Source organism: Dufourea novaeangliae, unplaced genomic scaffold, assembly GCF_001272555.1.
Source record: "Dufourea novaeangliae isolate 0120121106 unplaced genomic scaffold, ASM127255v1 scaffold21, whole genome shotgun sequence".
Taxonomy (NCBI): domain Eukaryota; kingdom Metazoa; phylum Arthropoda; class Insecta; order Hymenoptera; family Halictidae; genus Dufourea; species Dufourea novaeangliae.
This window is the reverse complement of record NW_015373910.1, coordinates 6,646,808-6,660,715: the sequence shown is the minus strand read 5'-3', so window position 1 is coordinate 6,660,715 and position 13,908 is coordinate 6,646,808. Positions and strand designations below refer to the sequence as shown.

At 42.6% G+C, this 13,908-nt stretch overlaps 1 protein-coding gene across 1 annotated transcript in view; it reads right to left on the bottom strand.

The window, feature by feature from the left end:
* LOC107194072 (zinc finger protein castor homolog 1-like) overlaps positions 1–13,908 on the bottom strand; it is a 68,481-nt gene that overhangs the window by 25,237 nt on the left and 29,336 nt on the right. The window contains exon 5 of the mRNA XM_015583637.1: positions 7,471–7,534. Within this exon, the coding sequence (XP_015439123.1) occupies positions 7,471–7,534 (64 nt within the window). The remainder of the gene's footprint in view (positions 1–7,470; positions 7,535–13,908) is intronic.

Genomic DNA, 13,908 nt, shown 5'->3' with positions numbered 1-13,908 from the left:
GATAGCATCGATGGGCCCGGGCCTCTGAATCAAAGGTAGAAGAGGAGAGGGGTGGCGGTGGCGGCGGAGAAGAGCGAAAAATTAGGGACGGCATTCCGTCTGTGTACCGATGCATTTCGGTTGACCGTTCAACGGGGCCCCGGCTGGACGTTCCTTCTTTTAATGCGATCGCGATTCCGCGAGCAGTAAGAAATTAATAAAAAGTTGAGGAACGATAAATTAGACCGGCGACGACGAGACGGCGCGAGAATCGGTGGGGATGAAGGGAAGGGGAACAGGGCCCAGAAACGCCGCGCGGAGAGAATACATCGGAGGGCCCGCTATGGGAGGAGGAGAGGGGGAGGGAAGGATGGGATCGACCGCTCCGCAGGCACCAGGCGGCTCCTCCGGGCGATAATAAATTTCAAATATAAATAATAAAATTTCGAATCGCGCCGGGCTTTCGAGCGGGTTTTTACGGGGCCGGCTGGAGAACTCTCGGGACCCCGCATTGTTTCGGTTCCGCGGACGAAATTCGCTCGAGCCCTCCCCTCCTCGCCACCTTTTCTTGGCGTCCTGTTTCTTCCCCTCATTCGGAGGACCGTTTTACCCTTAAATAGTTAAGCAAGTCAAATGAATCTGGATGAGATTATTCTAACGTTCCTTGGCGCCGGAATACGAGATGGTTTGTTGTATCGGTGGATTCTTTGGGAACAGGATCTTATTCGTATTGCTCGATCCGATTGTATATCTACGATCACAGTAATTAAAAAACAAATGTATGAAATTGAAAATTATATGCTGCATGCAGATTTCTCGGATGCATAACTATGCCAAAAAATCGATGGTCCGAGACACGAAAGGAATGTAATTCCGCACAATTATTTGTGCTGAAATAAACAAAAAAGAATCATCTACTTTACGGAGGATTATTGTAAATGGAAAATCAAGCTAACCTCAAAGAACAAATCTTCCATTCACACCTGGGAATACTTTAAGTTCTTAACGTGTCGTCCTGTCGAACGCTCGTTTACACTAAATCCTGCGAGATCCAATTACAAGGCACACACACTCCTACGCACAGTGCGTCGATAAACAAAACGGCGACTGGATTTCCGAAATAATTACAGGAATTTCAATCAGCCCGGAATGGTTCGAGGGTATCGGCGAAATTAGAAATACAATCGGTACGGGCTCCCAGGGTCGGGGAGGAGGGGGAGAAAAAAAAAAGGAACAACGCCCCGGTGTCGTAAGGACGTTAATGTTTATGCATGGGGCCGCGGAACGAGTCGGCCCGGAGAATAATGCATCTGTAACCAATTATGCGAGGAGTCGCGGCGAGAAAGCGAGGCGAGATGGAAAATCGCGACGGCGACGACGATCCTGACAGTCAAATATTTATTTATCAGCTTGTACTTCCTGTAACGGGCTTGCCTCGAATTGCTTTACAATGTTTTTCATCGACCATGAAATTCGCTACTCTATAGGATTCATTATAATTAGTAGACTGCGGATTTTATGCATTTATAGATATTCTAGAGCTCTGTGAAATGCAATAAAAGACAAAACTTTCATCAAATGCAACGACTTTTCTATTTTATTCGTAACTAAATAACATACTTAAGCGAAGATAAAAATTCCTACTTTTGTTCTTGTCTTGAAAAATTAGTTTGTAGAATTTTATTTTGCATAAAAATCCGCTGTCTAATAATTAGACTTGCGAACGTTTATGCGAATTTAAAATTTTAGATACTATAACTGAACAGAAGTTTATTTCCTCTCATATATAAATAGTAGCGAACGTTATTAAAATATTTATTAATGACTATGCTCTGCAAATCAGGAGATGCAATAAGAGCATAAACATCCACATTCTTATTATGACAAGTGAAAACTCTGCGGATATCACGTTAATTTTTTGACACGAGAACTACCGAAGATGAACGTGTTTAAACGGATGAATTAAATGAACTTCTTTACTTACACATTGTAATGAAAGTTGCGGAGTATTTCAATAATTTTTACCAAAATTCCACTTATTTTGACTGTTTTGGTGATTCTAGTGTGACATAGCTACAGAACTTTGTAGGAAAAAACATTGTCAAATAACCATTGTTCCGCAATAAAATCGTCACAATCACAAGATGGTCTTTCTTTCGCGCTAAATAACCTTCAACAAATATTCTATCCTTTCTACACTTCCAGTCAAACACGATTAAATGTCCATAAACGTTCATAAATACGCTAACAAACTTCACCCCACTAAATTCCCCCAAAAATACTACTTCACACACCGTAACGTCCAACCCCACGATAACCAACCACAATCCGCACTATCCTTCCACATTCACACACCGAAAAGCCACGTTCTCCACTTGACACCCGAAAGTCACACACACGGAGGAAGTCGAGAAAAATCCACCTCGACAACCAGAATCAACTTCCAGAATGAGAGAATAAAAGGAAGGAAGAGAGACCCCGGTTCCTTCGGTTCCCCAAAAAATGTCACGTGGTCGTAGCACAGAGAAAGAGCGCGAGAACAAAAATTGGGGAAGAGGTGGGGGTTAAGGCCCCGAAGGGTCCGTCGAGTACATATATGCAAGAGGAAGGCGCGGTGCACCAGTTATTTATTGTAGCTCCCGTTTATGCTTGTTATTTTTGTTGTTATGCTTGTTATTGCTTCTATTTGATATTTGCCCGGTCGACTGGCCCCGGTCTGACTGCTGCTCGCTGTTGCGCACGTAGGTGTGCACCGTGTGTACCTACGTACGAAGGGGGCGCCCCGTCTTATCTACCTCCGAGAGACATGCGTTCCACTACAGGTTCTCTTGGGGCCTCACGGCGAGATGAGCCCAGATTCGCATAATTGGCCGCTTAATACGGGGACCGTTCTTACCGAGAGAGGGAACGGAACCTGGCGATCACGCGGATCCAATAGAATTCTTGACTCGAACGGGACACGTTTAACGATTTAGGCATTTTTTTTTTATTTCGACGTTGTGGTGTAATTTGTGGATGATTGTTTGCTGGGGGGGGGGGGGCTGTCTGGGTGTCTATGTTGATGATCCGATCGAGAGGAATTGAGTAGTTACTGTATTTGGTAGTCTCTATTAGATTTGGAAAATTTCAGTGGAGGAATAGGGTCCGTGGTAATTTTTCGGGATTGAATGTGATCGATTAGTCAATTAGAATATTGTCTTTCACAATACGTACGAATATTGTAAAAACTGTGGATATCCGATGATTTCAAATGAGATGAATATTCTGCCTGAATGAACCATTCATCGTAGACAACAAGGCGCGGAGAACGGCGCCAGGAAATGTCGAATGGAAATTGGAATGTTCCGGAGGAGAAATTAATTAACGATGTCCATCGTCGAATTTCTCGATGTTATATACTGTGTACAAGGGGCGCCTGCGAAGAATCAGGTGAACTCGCTCGGTTGAGGAGAATGTTGCAGAGGGCTTTGAGGTACCAAGAGGCTCGTAAAGAATCCGGGGGCCCCTGGGCTCCGGCCTCAATTAAAGTTTATCGCGCGCTAATCGACCGTAATAGACGATTTTTCGGCGGGGCTCGCGAATATTAATGCGACACGGGGCCCCACCGTGGACCGTTAATTAAACTGTATTTAAGCCGAATTAATGACCGCGGCGATATCAACGAGCCTGTTAAGCTGCGCGACCGTAAATGAATGTCGAACAGGTGCACCAACCGGGCAGACGTTCGTTCGGGTCCGCGCACGTCCACGGTAATTGTTAAAGTCGTAAATCCCTTGTAATTGTTCAAGCGTGTGTCCCCGGCCTGTCCGACGACGTGTGTTACGCAGTCTGCGGTTGCGTTCACCTCGATTTTCAGAAATTCGGCGATGAACATTTTTAAACTAATATCTTAACGTCAATTTCCTTCATTTAATTCCCAAATACTTATGCTAGAATAATCAATTGAACAGTCGACGAAGATTTCTCTGTCAAAATTTAATCGTTACCTTGTTCAGACAACCTCAACAAAAGTTTAGGGCTTCATAATCCTATATTTTAGGTTTTATTGAAAAAAACATAAAATGGAGATAGGTTATGGTTCTTCTAATTGAAAAAGCTTATTTTTTGAGAATCTCCAATTTCACGATTTTTTTTAATATGTTAGGTATCGCCCGCGTGGACTTGGCGAAATTATTTTTTAAACAAAATTTTGAAACTGAATTGTACAAGAAGAAAAGATACATATATATTGTATTGGTATATTTTTAAGAGATTTTCAATTCTTCCATCTGTGAATTCTCACGGCGAACAATCCCTTAATTAATACAAAACTTCATGCACAATATTTTATTCTTCACCCACATACCATCTTCCGAACCGTCCTAAAATTTATCCCATCGAACGCCCTCCCAAAAAGGCTGAATATTTTCTCGAATACCCCAAGAAACCCAGTTAGAAGGTCCAGTCGTCTCAGTTCCGAATCGACGGAATTGCTGCTGGTCCCGCGAGTCGCGTACCGCACACACGCGTATGCATACACGTTGCTGATAGTTAAGTCATCCGTGTCGTAACTCTACGGTCTCTCGTGTGTGGCACCTCGGACGCAAGGTGGCCGGTAACACGTCGGTGTCGAACAACGCGGCCGTGTCAGAGGGCAGAGCTCGCGAAAAGTGGGATAAAGAGGGGCGGTGGGCGGGGAGGGAATTGAGGATGAAGAAGAAAGAAGTTCGAAGGAGACGTTTCAAAGAGTTTCCCCCGCAGAGGGGGGGTGGGAAGGGTGGGGGGGGTTCCGGAGGGCCGAAGACACCGCGAGAAAGAGAGAATAATGCGTTAAAGCAGCAAACCAGCAACTACACTCTAATTGGCCACTTTGTCCATTTATTCGATTTATTTAAATTATGGGACAATTGACAGTAGGCATTCTATTTTTTAAATCTCCCCGGCCAACCGGCTGATTGGGCGAGATTGGCGTGAGACACTGGCCCCACAGATTCCCCAGTTGTGGGCTTAATCAGCTTTGATTGCTGCCCTCTCTCTCTTCTCTCTTTCTCTCTTTCTCCTTCTGATCTGTCTCTCTCTCTCTCTTTCTCACTCTTTGTTAAGCTTGTACACGCTCCCTGGAACCTCTCTGTCATTTTTATTGTCGCGGCGAACCATTCGCGCGCGCGCGCGCAAAATACACGGTTCGGTTGGACGCGGCGAACAAGAGGGCAACAATTTTATTTTATTCCGTTTCAGCCGCGGATCTCGACCGCCGACGCGGAGAGCATTAATATCGTCCCGGGAGTGCGAGAGACGTTGATTGGACGAACCGAAATTGTGGGAATGTGTCTCCGGATAACAGAGACACCGACAGTGTCCCGCCCACTATAGTCTGTTTCTCTTTCTGTCTGTATGTCTGTCCCAGTCTCGTGATCCCTCCTTTGTCAACCGATTACCGTAATTTCCGCTGTCCCGTTGCTGATTCGTTTCTTCGTTTTCAACTGAAAATTCCCTAGCCAAAGACCGCGCGAGATGAATGATCGCGCGAGTCTGCGAGCGATTAACGAATATCCGCTCGTGATGTCACGTGTAACCTCGATGAAATATTAAATGAGTTTGTGATTACCGTGAACGTAGATGTTTATGGTGTATTTGACGGTGAATTTCATTCGAATCGTGTCTTTTCGGGGAAATTAATCGGGAAGACGAAGAGATTACCGATTGTATTTATATACGAACGTCGACGGGTGTTATGTAACCACTCGATCCTATCCCAGCGATGTCCTATAATTAATGAAATTCCCATCGAGTCACTGACTTCTCTATTCTATCGCCGATCGATCGGCACTGGCGTGCACACGATCTAAAATTAACCGAGTGTGTGCCGCTAGAATGCGCCCCGCCACGGACTTCTTTCTCGCCTAGGGACTTTTTCGTCCCGTTGGACGCGGCCCGATCGGGCAATCCGTTCGCCTCCGAACCACACGTGAAATAAACGACTTCGGGATCGTGTAAATCTGTACAATACGAAATTCACAGGTACAAAGAATCATTCGAAAAACATGCACTATTGTTTCTAGCTTGCATCGAAATGTCTTGTCAAGGATCGGCAGTCATTTTATAAAATTTTATTTTATTATAAATTATATTTTTAAGACAGAACGACCGATCGAAGGTCTAAAAATCGAAACAGTAGCTTCCTACGACAATTATATCCCTTAATTCGTCTGTTAATAAATAAAACGACGATTTCGTCCCGTCATAGCTACGTGATTTCACGATCGTTGGCTTGATATTTTCGATATGGACTGTTCGGGGGTGGCCAGTGTGTATGGGGGACCTGCATGAATCTGTTTTCACGCCGTGTTCTTCCTCTCTTTCCCGATGCCGAGCGCGCGAGCAATCGCCACCCCCTTCAGCCCCCTCGTGGGACCCACTTGCCCGCTCATCCTATTTCCTTGATAATTCCCATAATGCTGTGGGCGGATATTCCAATAAAGGGGGAATAGCCCCCGGCCACAAAACGCCTGAAAGCATGGGAGACACGGACTCTCCAACTGGAGGGGGGGGGGGGGGGGGGGGGGGGGGGGAGAGGCGACAAGCAAGCGCAACGTGCCCCTGTCCTTCGTTAAACGAGATTTCGGGATCCGTCGTCGCGTGACCGTGGGAATTGATAATTGACGGGGATGCGGGAGCATTCTCGGTGAATTTGAATAATTCGAAAAGATCGTGATCCGTTTTAGTCAGAATGAGGCTTTTGGGCTAAGACGAAGGAGGTGAATTCTATCGATGATCAATTCGTGATGGACGTGGTTACTGTTTGGAGCAACGAGTTTTTACTTTGTCGTGGTATTAATTAACAGATTGCAGTTCGTTATTGTTTCGATGAAAAGTATCCAGTTGACCTGGAGAATAAATACTTAAAGACAATTAATGGATTAACTAAGAATGTGAAATTCCTTCTCCCTTTGGAGTTACGTAAAAGCTTGTATCCCCGGATAAGAGGATAGGAACAATCATCGATCTACTATTTAAAGAATAAGAAAAATACCATACTAAAGTAATTACTAAATAGGTAGATATTCTTTGTATTTGTCCTAGAATACCGTATTTCCACTCCAAGAAGAGTAAATGTTCCCCTTCCGAGTGACAACTCTCGGAACCACCTGTTGATCAACCCCCTCACCTGTACCAGAATAAATCCGAATCTTCTACTTCAAATTAAAACCGATCCCAAAAGAGCATGCAAAATTAAATTCAACACAATAATACCCAAAGCTCCCGATCACACGAATAAAAAAAACTAACTAGAATATCGTCTGATTATTTCAACTGGTCGCGACACAAAGCTCCCTCCCTCTCCTCGCAGACAATTTCCTTATTCCCTTCGTCGTTCTTTGTTTCTTTTTTGTCTCCGTTCGTGCAACGTTCGATACCGTGGCCAGGCAGGGTCGTCGAACGCCAGGGACTCGATTTGAATCTAATTACGATCCCGATAATTCCGTTAAGGAGGAGGAAATAGTAACTCACCGGAAACCTTCGGGTCAGCTGCCTCCACCTTCATCGCCGCCAGGCTCGCTATTGTCGGCGGTACCTAAAAGAAAACACATTACGATGTACACAATGCACCAGCATGCTGCTCTCAGGGCCGTGCTTCGCGACGGGGACGACGAAAGGGGGGGGGGGGTCCCCCGCCCACGCAACTACGATCGAGGGGAGGGTCGAACGATTCTACGGGATGTGCGACACGTGTCGTCGGAAAAGTTTCAATATTCCTCCAAATTGTATAGACATTGCGTCGATCATCCAGGAGAATCGCCCTCCCATCGATGATTAAATCTTTCGTAAATCTATGGAGAAGTTTTTTTAAGGGGTAACTTAGGGTTGCCTTAAAAAAATGGCTGCGATTTTTTTACAAGGTCCACCTTTCGACTTTTATGAAACTTGGTAAAATTGACTGAAATTATCCTATATGATCAAAGGTATTTTAGCGCATTTGAAAATTAATATACACATATAAATATATCTATACGAATGAAATTGAATTCGAGATGTCGAATTTTTATTCCCTTGTCGGATTTTCATGGCGACAGAAACGGTCTTTATCGTTACGACATCCTCAGAGGGGACGTTAGGTGAAGCGGAAACGGCTTCCGGTTCCCCGAAAACGTCCAGGAATTGGAATACCGACACGGTTCGTAGGGTCGACGACCTTACCGATGCAAGCGCGTTGCATCGACCGAATGTGTGTCGGAAAATACATCAGGAAACTATTTACTAAATGTTATCCTTTGAACAGACACACGAACGACATAAACAGAAGTAATATAATTGATTAATGAGCCTTTCCAGCAAATGTTGTTTATGTCATTCGTGTGTCTGTTTTTATTAGTAAAAGGAAATGGTTTATTACACCATTGCAAAATCTATTAATCCCTTTCTGGTCAAAGTATTTTAGGTCCTCCACTCACAATCGGTAACACAAGAAATTTCATACGATTTAACTATCTTTTGATCTTTGAAATTGAATTGAATTGAAATATACGATTTTCAATTCTTCCATCTGTGAATTCTCACGTCGAACAGTCACTTAATTAATACAAAACATCATCCAGAATATTTTCATTCTTCACCCACGTACCATCTTCAGAACCGTCCTAAAATTTATTTCATCGAACGCCTTGCCATAAAGCTGAATCTTTTCTCTGAAGACAAAAAGTGACTATCCCTCATACGTGACCACCGTATTAATCGCAACTTTTGCAACACCGTACATATGAAATTCGATACTCGATTCGACGATAGAATTTCCGTAAAGAGTTCAGGGTCCTCCGTGTGGTGCAAATTAGATGGACAGAAACGGCCCGAAGAAGCAGAAAGAAGACTGGGGGCGAGACGTCGCTGGCCGGAAGCCCCATCGCGGTACAAATTATTCGAATCCTGTACGATTTCCGAAGCCGTATCTACGATCCACGGCGTCGGTGAATATCTGAAGCGATTGCCACATCGCGGACCGTCGCCACAGTGGTCCAGAACGACGTTTTAGGAGTTCGAATTGTGGTTGAACGCGTATGATTCTTGTTTCTACTGCCTATGAAGCAGTATTATGATATATTACAATATCAATGTTCCTAAAGGTGAGTATTTTTCTTTTTTCGCATGGGTATTACATTAGAAAATTGTGCAAATCAAATTTAGAGATGAACAACTATTGAAGTTATTGCTCAGTTTGATTTCTGATTTAATGATTATTCCAACTTCAATTCATTAAACTGCAATGTACTTCCAAGTGCGCCATTTTGTGTCTGAACTAAAAATATTTGTGAAAAGTATATATCCATTCATTCAAGAAGTAATATTGCTTTATTATTAAAATTCGAACAAGTAAAAATGGCAGAACACTTTCTTTTATTCGTTGTTCAAAACACTTGCCCAGATAATTTTCGTAATTCTAAACAAATACCGTTCGGAACCATTATGCGTCGCCTGGCATTCCCATCCCCTAGTTTCCATCCACGATTTTTCTTCTGGTAGCAGCGCGAGGATCGATCACGCGTCTCACGTGCACGGGAATCGTCGGTTCCATCGGTCCCGCGGCCACCGATCGACCATTTATATTCCGCGCTCATAATTATCGTCGACCTTCGATGCCCAATATTACGGATCGACCGTCGCGGATCGCATGGCAATGCGCCGGAAAGAATGTTTCACGCCGTTTCCGCGGGAAACCGAACGTCACCGATTAAACCACCCGGGGGATTGTCCAAAAATACACAAGATAAAATAGGAATTGCTAAATAGGGTACGACAATGAATATTTCTCGAGATATTCAACTTCAATTATGAATATCTTGAAAAATATTCGGAGTCTGACTCCATAAGTGGGATATTTTCGAGAATAGAATTACGTAATCTACCACTGTTCAAACTCTATTTAATAGGTTCAGTAGAATCCAACGATCAAGAGCCAAGGCACTATTATTAAACAGTATACTCACAGTAGGAAATTACATTCATGAAAATAACGTCTTAATTTCCTCTGTAATCCTGGTCTAAGAATAAATTAATAGTTTCCTTATCTATAAACACTGAAATTAAAAAGTCTATTAGCACTAAACCTACCACTGGTTTCACCGTTCTAATTCCTACAGTTTTGAAGGGTTCGATAGATTTGGTATTAATAAACTAACGTTTGAACACTTAAAAATCTTCTACAAATTTTCGTTTCCCATTTCCCAAACAAAGTCACTCATCACTGCACTTTTACATCCCCTGGTAACTTGCAGATCCACCAGGAAATCGAGAATCGATGAAAAATCGTCCCTTAACTCAATCGCCCGGATCGTTTCCCCAAGAAAGAAGACAGTGTACACGCTATTAAATCACAAAAAAATGATTATAAACTCGTTGAAATCACTTCGAAACACTAACAAATCCGCATTTTCGCCTCCTGACTCCCAGAGACACCCGGAAGAGTCCCTCTGTCACGAAGAACAAGTCGTCCAAGACTTTCTGGACATCGAAAACTCGGGCGTATCGTCGTCGTTCCGCGTTGGAGAAGATTTCGATTGCAGAGCAGGTCCCAGGGTTCGAGAAGCCGGCGAAGAAAAAGGAATAGACCGACGTGGAAGAGGGAGGAAGGAAACTGCGATCATAGAAACAAATAGAAAATACCATAGGTTGCTCGGAGGACAACGACGACAACGAGGAAGAGAAGGAAGAAGATCCAGCATATGAAAAGGAAGAACGTCGTCAGAGAGAGAGAGGGAAGAAAGAAAGAAGATCGTATACCAGGGCGAAAGAGCGAGAGGGGAGACGCAAGAGGTGGTTTCGACGAGCAGGTAAGGGACGGCGAGGGTGAAGAGGGGTGGGGGGCAAAGAGGGAACCTGGGAGAGTATAGAGGTATATGAGAAAACAATAGAGCTGATTTGCAAACAATAGAATAACGTTAAGAGTCGAGTATTATACGCCGTTGTTACTTCTTGTGCCATAACGCCGGAGAGCATATGCCCATTAATATTCAAAGGCGAAAATAATGTAAACGACACGACAAAAATCGGGGGAATAATTTCAATTCTCCCCGTATGGGATTCCAGCCCGACGATACACACGTACCACATGTACACAGAGAGAGAAAGAGAGACTCACGGGCCCATTTCGTGTCTCCTCTTCGGAACCGACGCGTACACACACGTGTACAATACCGTACAGAAGTATTTGGACAATTGCCGGAGAGTACACTGGCCGAAATTTCTATAGTCACCATGTTTTCTCGATGAATTCTTGTGAATTGTATTTCAAAATTACGAAAAATTCATCACGAAAGGATGTAAAAGTAACGATAGAGAGAATGTATAAGTAGAAATTTCATGAATGCTTTTACAGGTAATTGTTTCAGAGGTCACTGTACCTGTAGTTAACCCCTTGGCTGGTAAATACGAGTCACATACGCGATGACATATTCTAACTGCATGTAATAAACATTCATATAATTCGTATCCTTTAAGTCGATGTGAAATACTGTTTCGTTGGTATTAACATTTAAGATTTAAAGTAAATGTTACACTTGTCTAGAGAATAGAATTCTTTTTGTATCTGGGAAATTATTAACGATGAAGTAATTCTTGAGAGTGCAGCCGTGAAAGAAATCGTAAGGCAAGGGGTTAAAGGGTTAAATCGCAAATCTAATCAAATGATCCATTAATTAGCTGGTAGCAAATATATTATGCTTGTACTACGTGAAGAAAATATGGACAAAGAATTTATCGTGGAATGATTTTTTTTTCTAAATCCTCGGCCATTGTCAATGGAAATTCCGTGGAAATAATTTTCGGGAGCAACAAGTAGGAAAACCGATGGATCGTTCGAAAGCGACGTTGGCTGAATCACTCGGGCACGTTTTGATGACTCGATGATGAGTCGGTCGACAGCAAAGAATCGCGCGGCGTAGCCAGCGCTTAGAATAATTCAAGGGTTCCTGGAACCCGAGGACAATAATTCGCCGCGATATTACATTGCCGTGATCCGCGTCGTCGAAACTGTCCCTTGATTCTTGACCTTAATTCGTTCAGACGTGGTTCCCATAAAATAATCGAGAACAATGATTCTCCTTTCCCCTCGATTCGCGTCGCGATAGAAATAACCGTGAGAGGAACGATCGTGGCGCGGGACAATGAATTGTCCCAGTGAAATTTCGACGGCATCGATGGACGTTTATTCTAATAATCTGGTGATTCGATAATTTTCTATTTCTAAATTTCGAGAGACAATCAGTCGGAAGATCGAAGAGTATTTTTATGCTTTGTAAAATTGAAAGTGGGAATTTTCTATTTCTGAATTTCAATAGAAAGTCGACATAGGATCGAAAAGAATTTTTATGCTAGATAAAATTGAAAATGGGGATTTTCCATTCCCGAGTTTCGACAGAGAATCGATGAAAAAATCGAATAGAATTTTCATGCTTGATAAAATTGAAAATTAGGGTTTTCTATTTCTGAATTTCGACAGAGAATCGTTGGAAGATCGAAGACTATTTCTGTGCTCTGTAAAATTGAGAATGAGGATGTTTGAATACTGCGGGAATAGAAAAGGATTCGATAGCTACGATTTTTCTGTCAAGGATTTCACGTTCACGTAAATTTCAATTAGTCCCGCTATTAACCCTTTCTCGACACCACGAACGCCTGTTAACCCCTCGAGCGCAGTGTTGTGTCGCAACACGAGTACCGAATGAATTTATCACTTGCTGCAGCATTTAATTGCGATAATCGATTTCCTGAGCCACGTTGCCTCGAGTTTCACCTTCTACGAATCGAAATGATTCTCAGGATAACAAATTGATTCGTACTGGCGAAAATTACATCAAATTAACGTATACGTTTTCTGTGATCATTTCTGGGAGGAAATAAAGTATAGGCTCCCTATAGAAAATTCATTTTTCCTTCTTCGATTCTTGATCTTTTATCGATTCTCTGTAAAAATTCAGAAATATAAAATCCCCATTTTCAATTTCACGGGACATAAAAATACTCTTCGATCTTTCCATCGATTCTCTGTCGAAATTAAAAAATGGAAAATCCTTACTGTCAACTTATTCAAGCATAAATTCTATTGTTGCAGTTCTCGGATAGATTAAGGATGTTTCGAAAAAAAAATTGAATTGGTATCCACATTTTCGAGAAGATTGCGTCAGTCCCCGAGGAATTAACTTTCTAAAAGGACAATTTACATTCCGCGCCGTTCTCCGACACACCCTTCTGTAACATCATTCGATACGCGATTATGTGCATATTATTGTAGTGGAAAACACGCGGAATCGTTTCAGGCAACGTAATAATACACCTAAACACGCGACGAATCGAAATGTAAATCCACTTCGAGAAACGATTGTTGAAAATTATCCGATAAATACGCGAACAGAAGCATCGTGAAAATAAGCATGAATCATTCTCTCGTTTTGGCAACACTCTTACTTCCGGCGAATACGGGAATAATTGACGATTGGTCGACAGAGATTGAATTCACGTCGTGACAACCAGAATGCATCATCAAGTCATCGATGTTGTATTACATGCTGTTCTTGGACAGGGTTCAATTTCTCTGAACGAAAAAGATTGAAACTCTGCGACACGACAGTGTTTAAGGACTGATTTAATCAAGATTATTCTCTAACTAATTAACAGTTAATTAGAAATCCACCACAAACAATTTTAAATAATTAAACGAGGACTATTAGGGTTTAGGTCCTAGAATTTAGGATCTATACGTCTGGAATCCGAAATGTTTGCGTTATATTTGACAAATGACAATCACGAGCAGAAAGATCTAACAAATTCTACCGAATCATGAGTAATATTTCACTCGAAATTATTTTCTATTTTACGACACAAGTCGCTGATAAAACAGGATCATTATTTTCATATAATTGGTTCGTCGCGCGCGTAGTTCTTGGCGTTGATCGTTAAAGT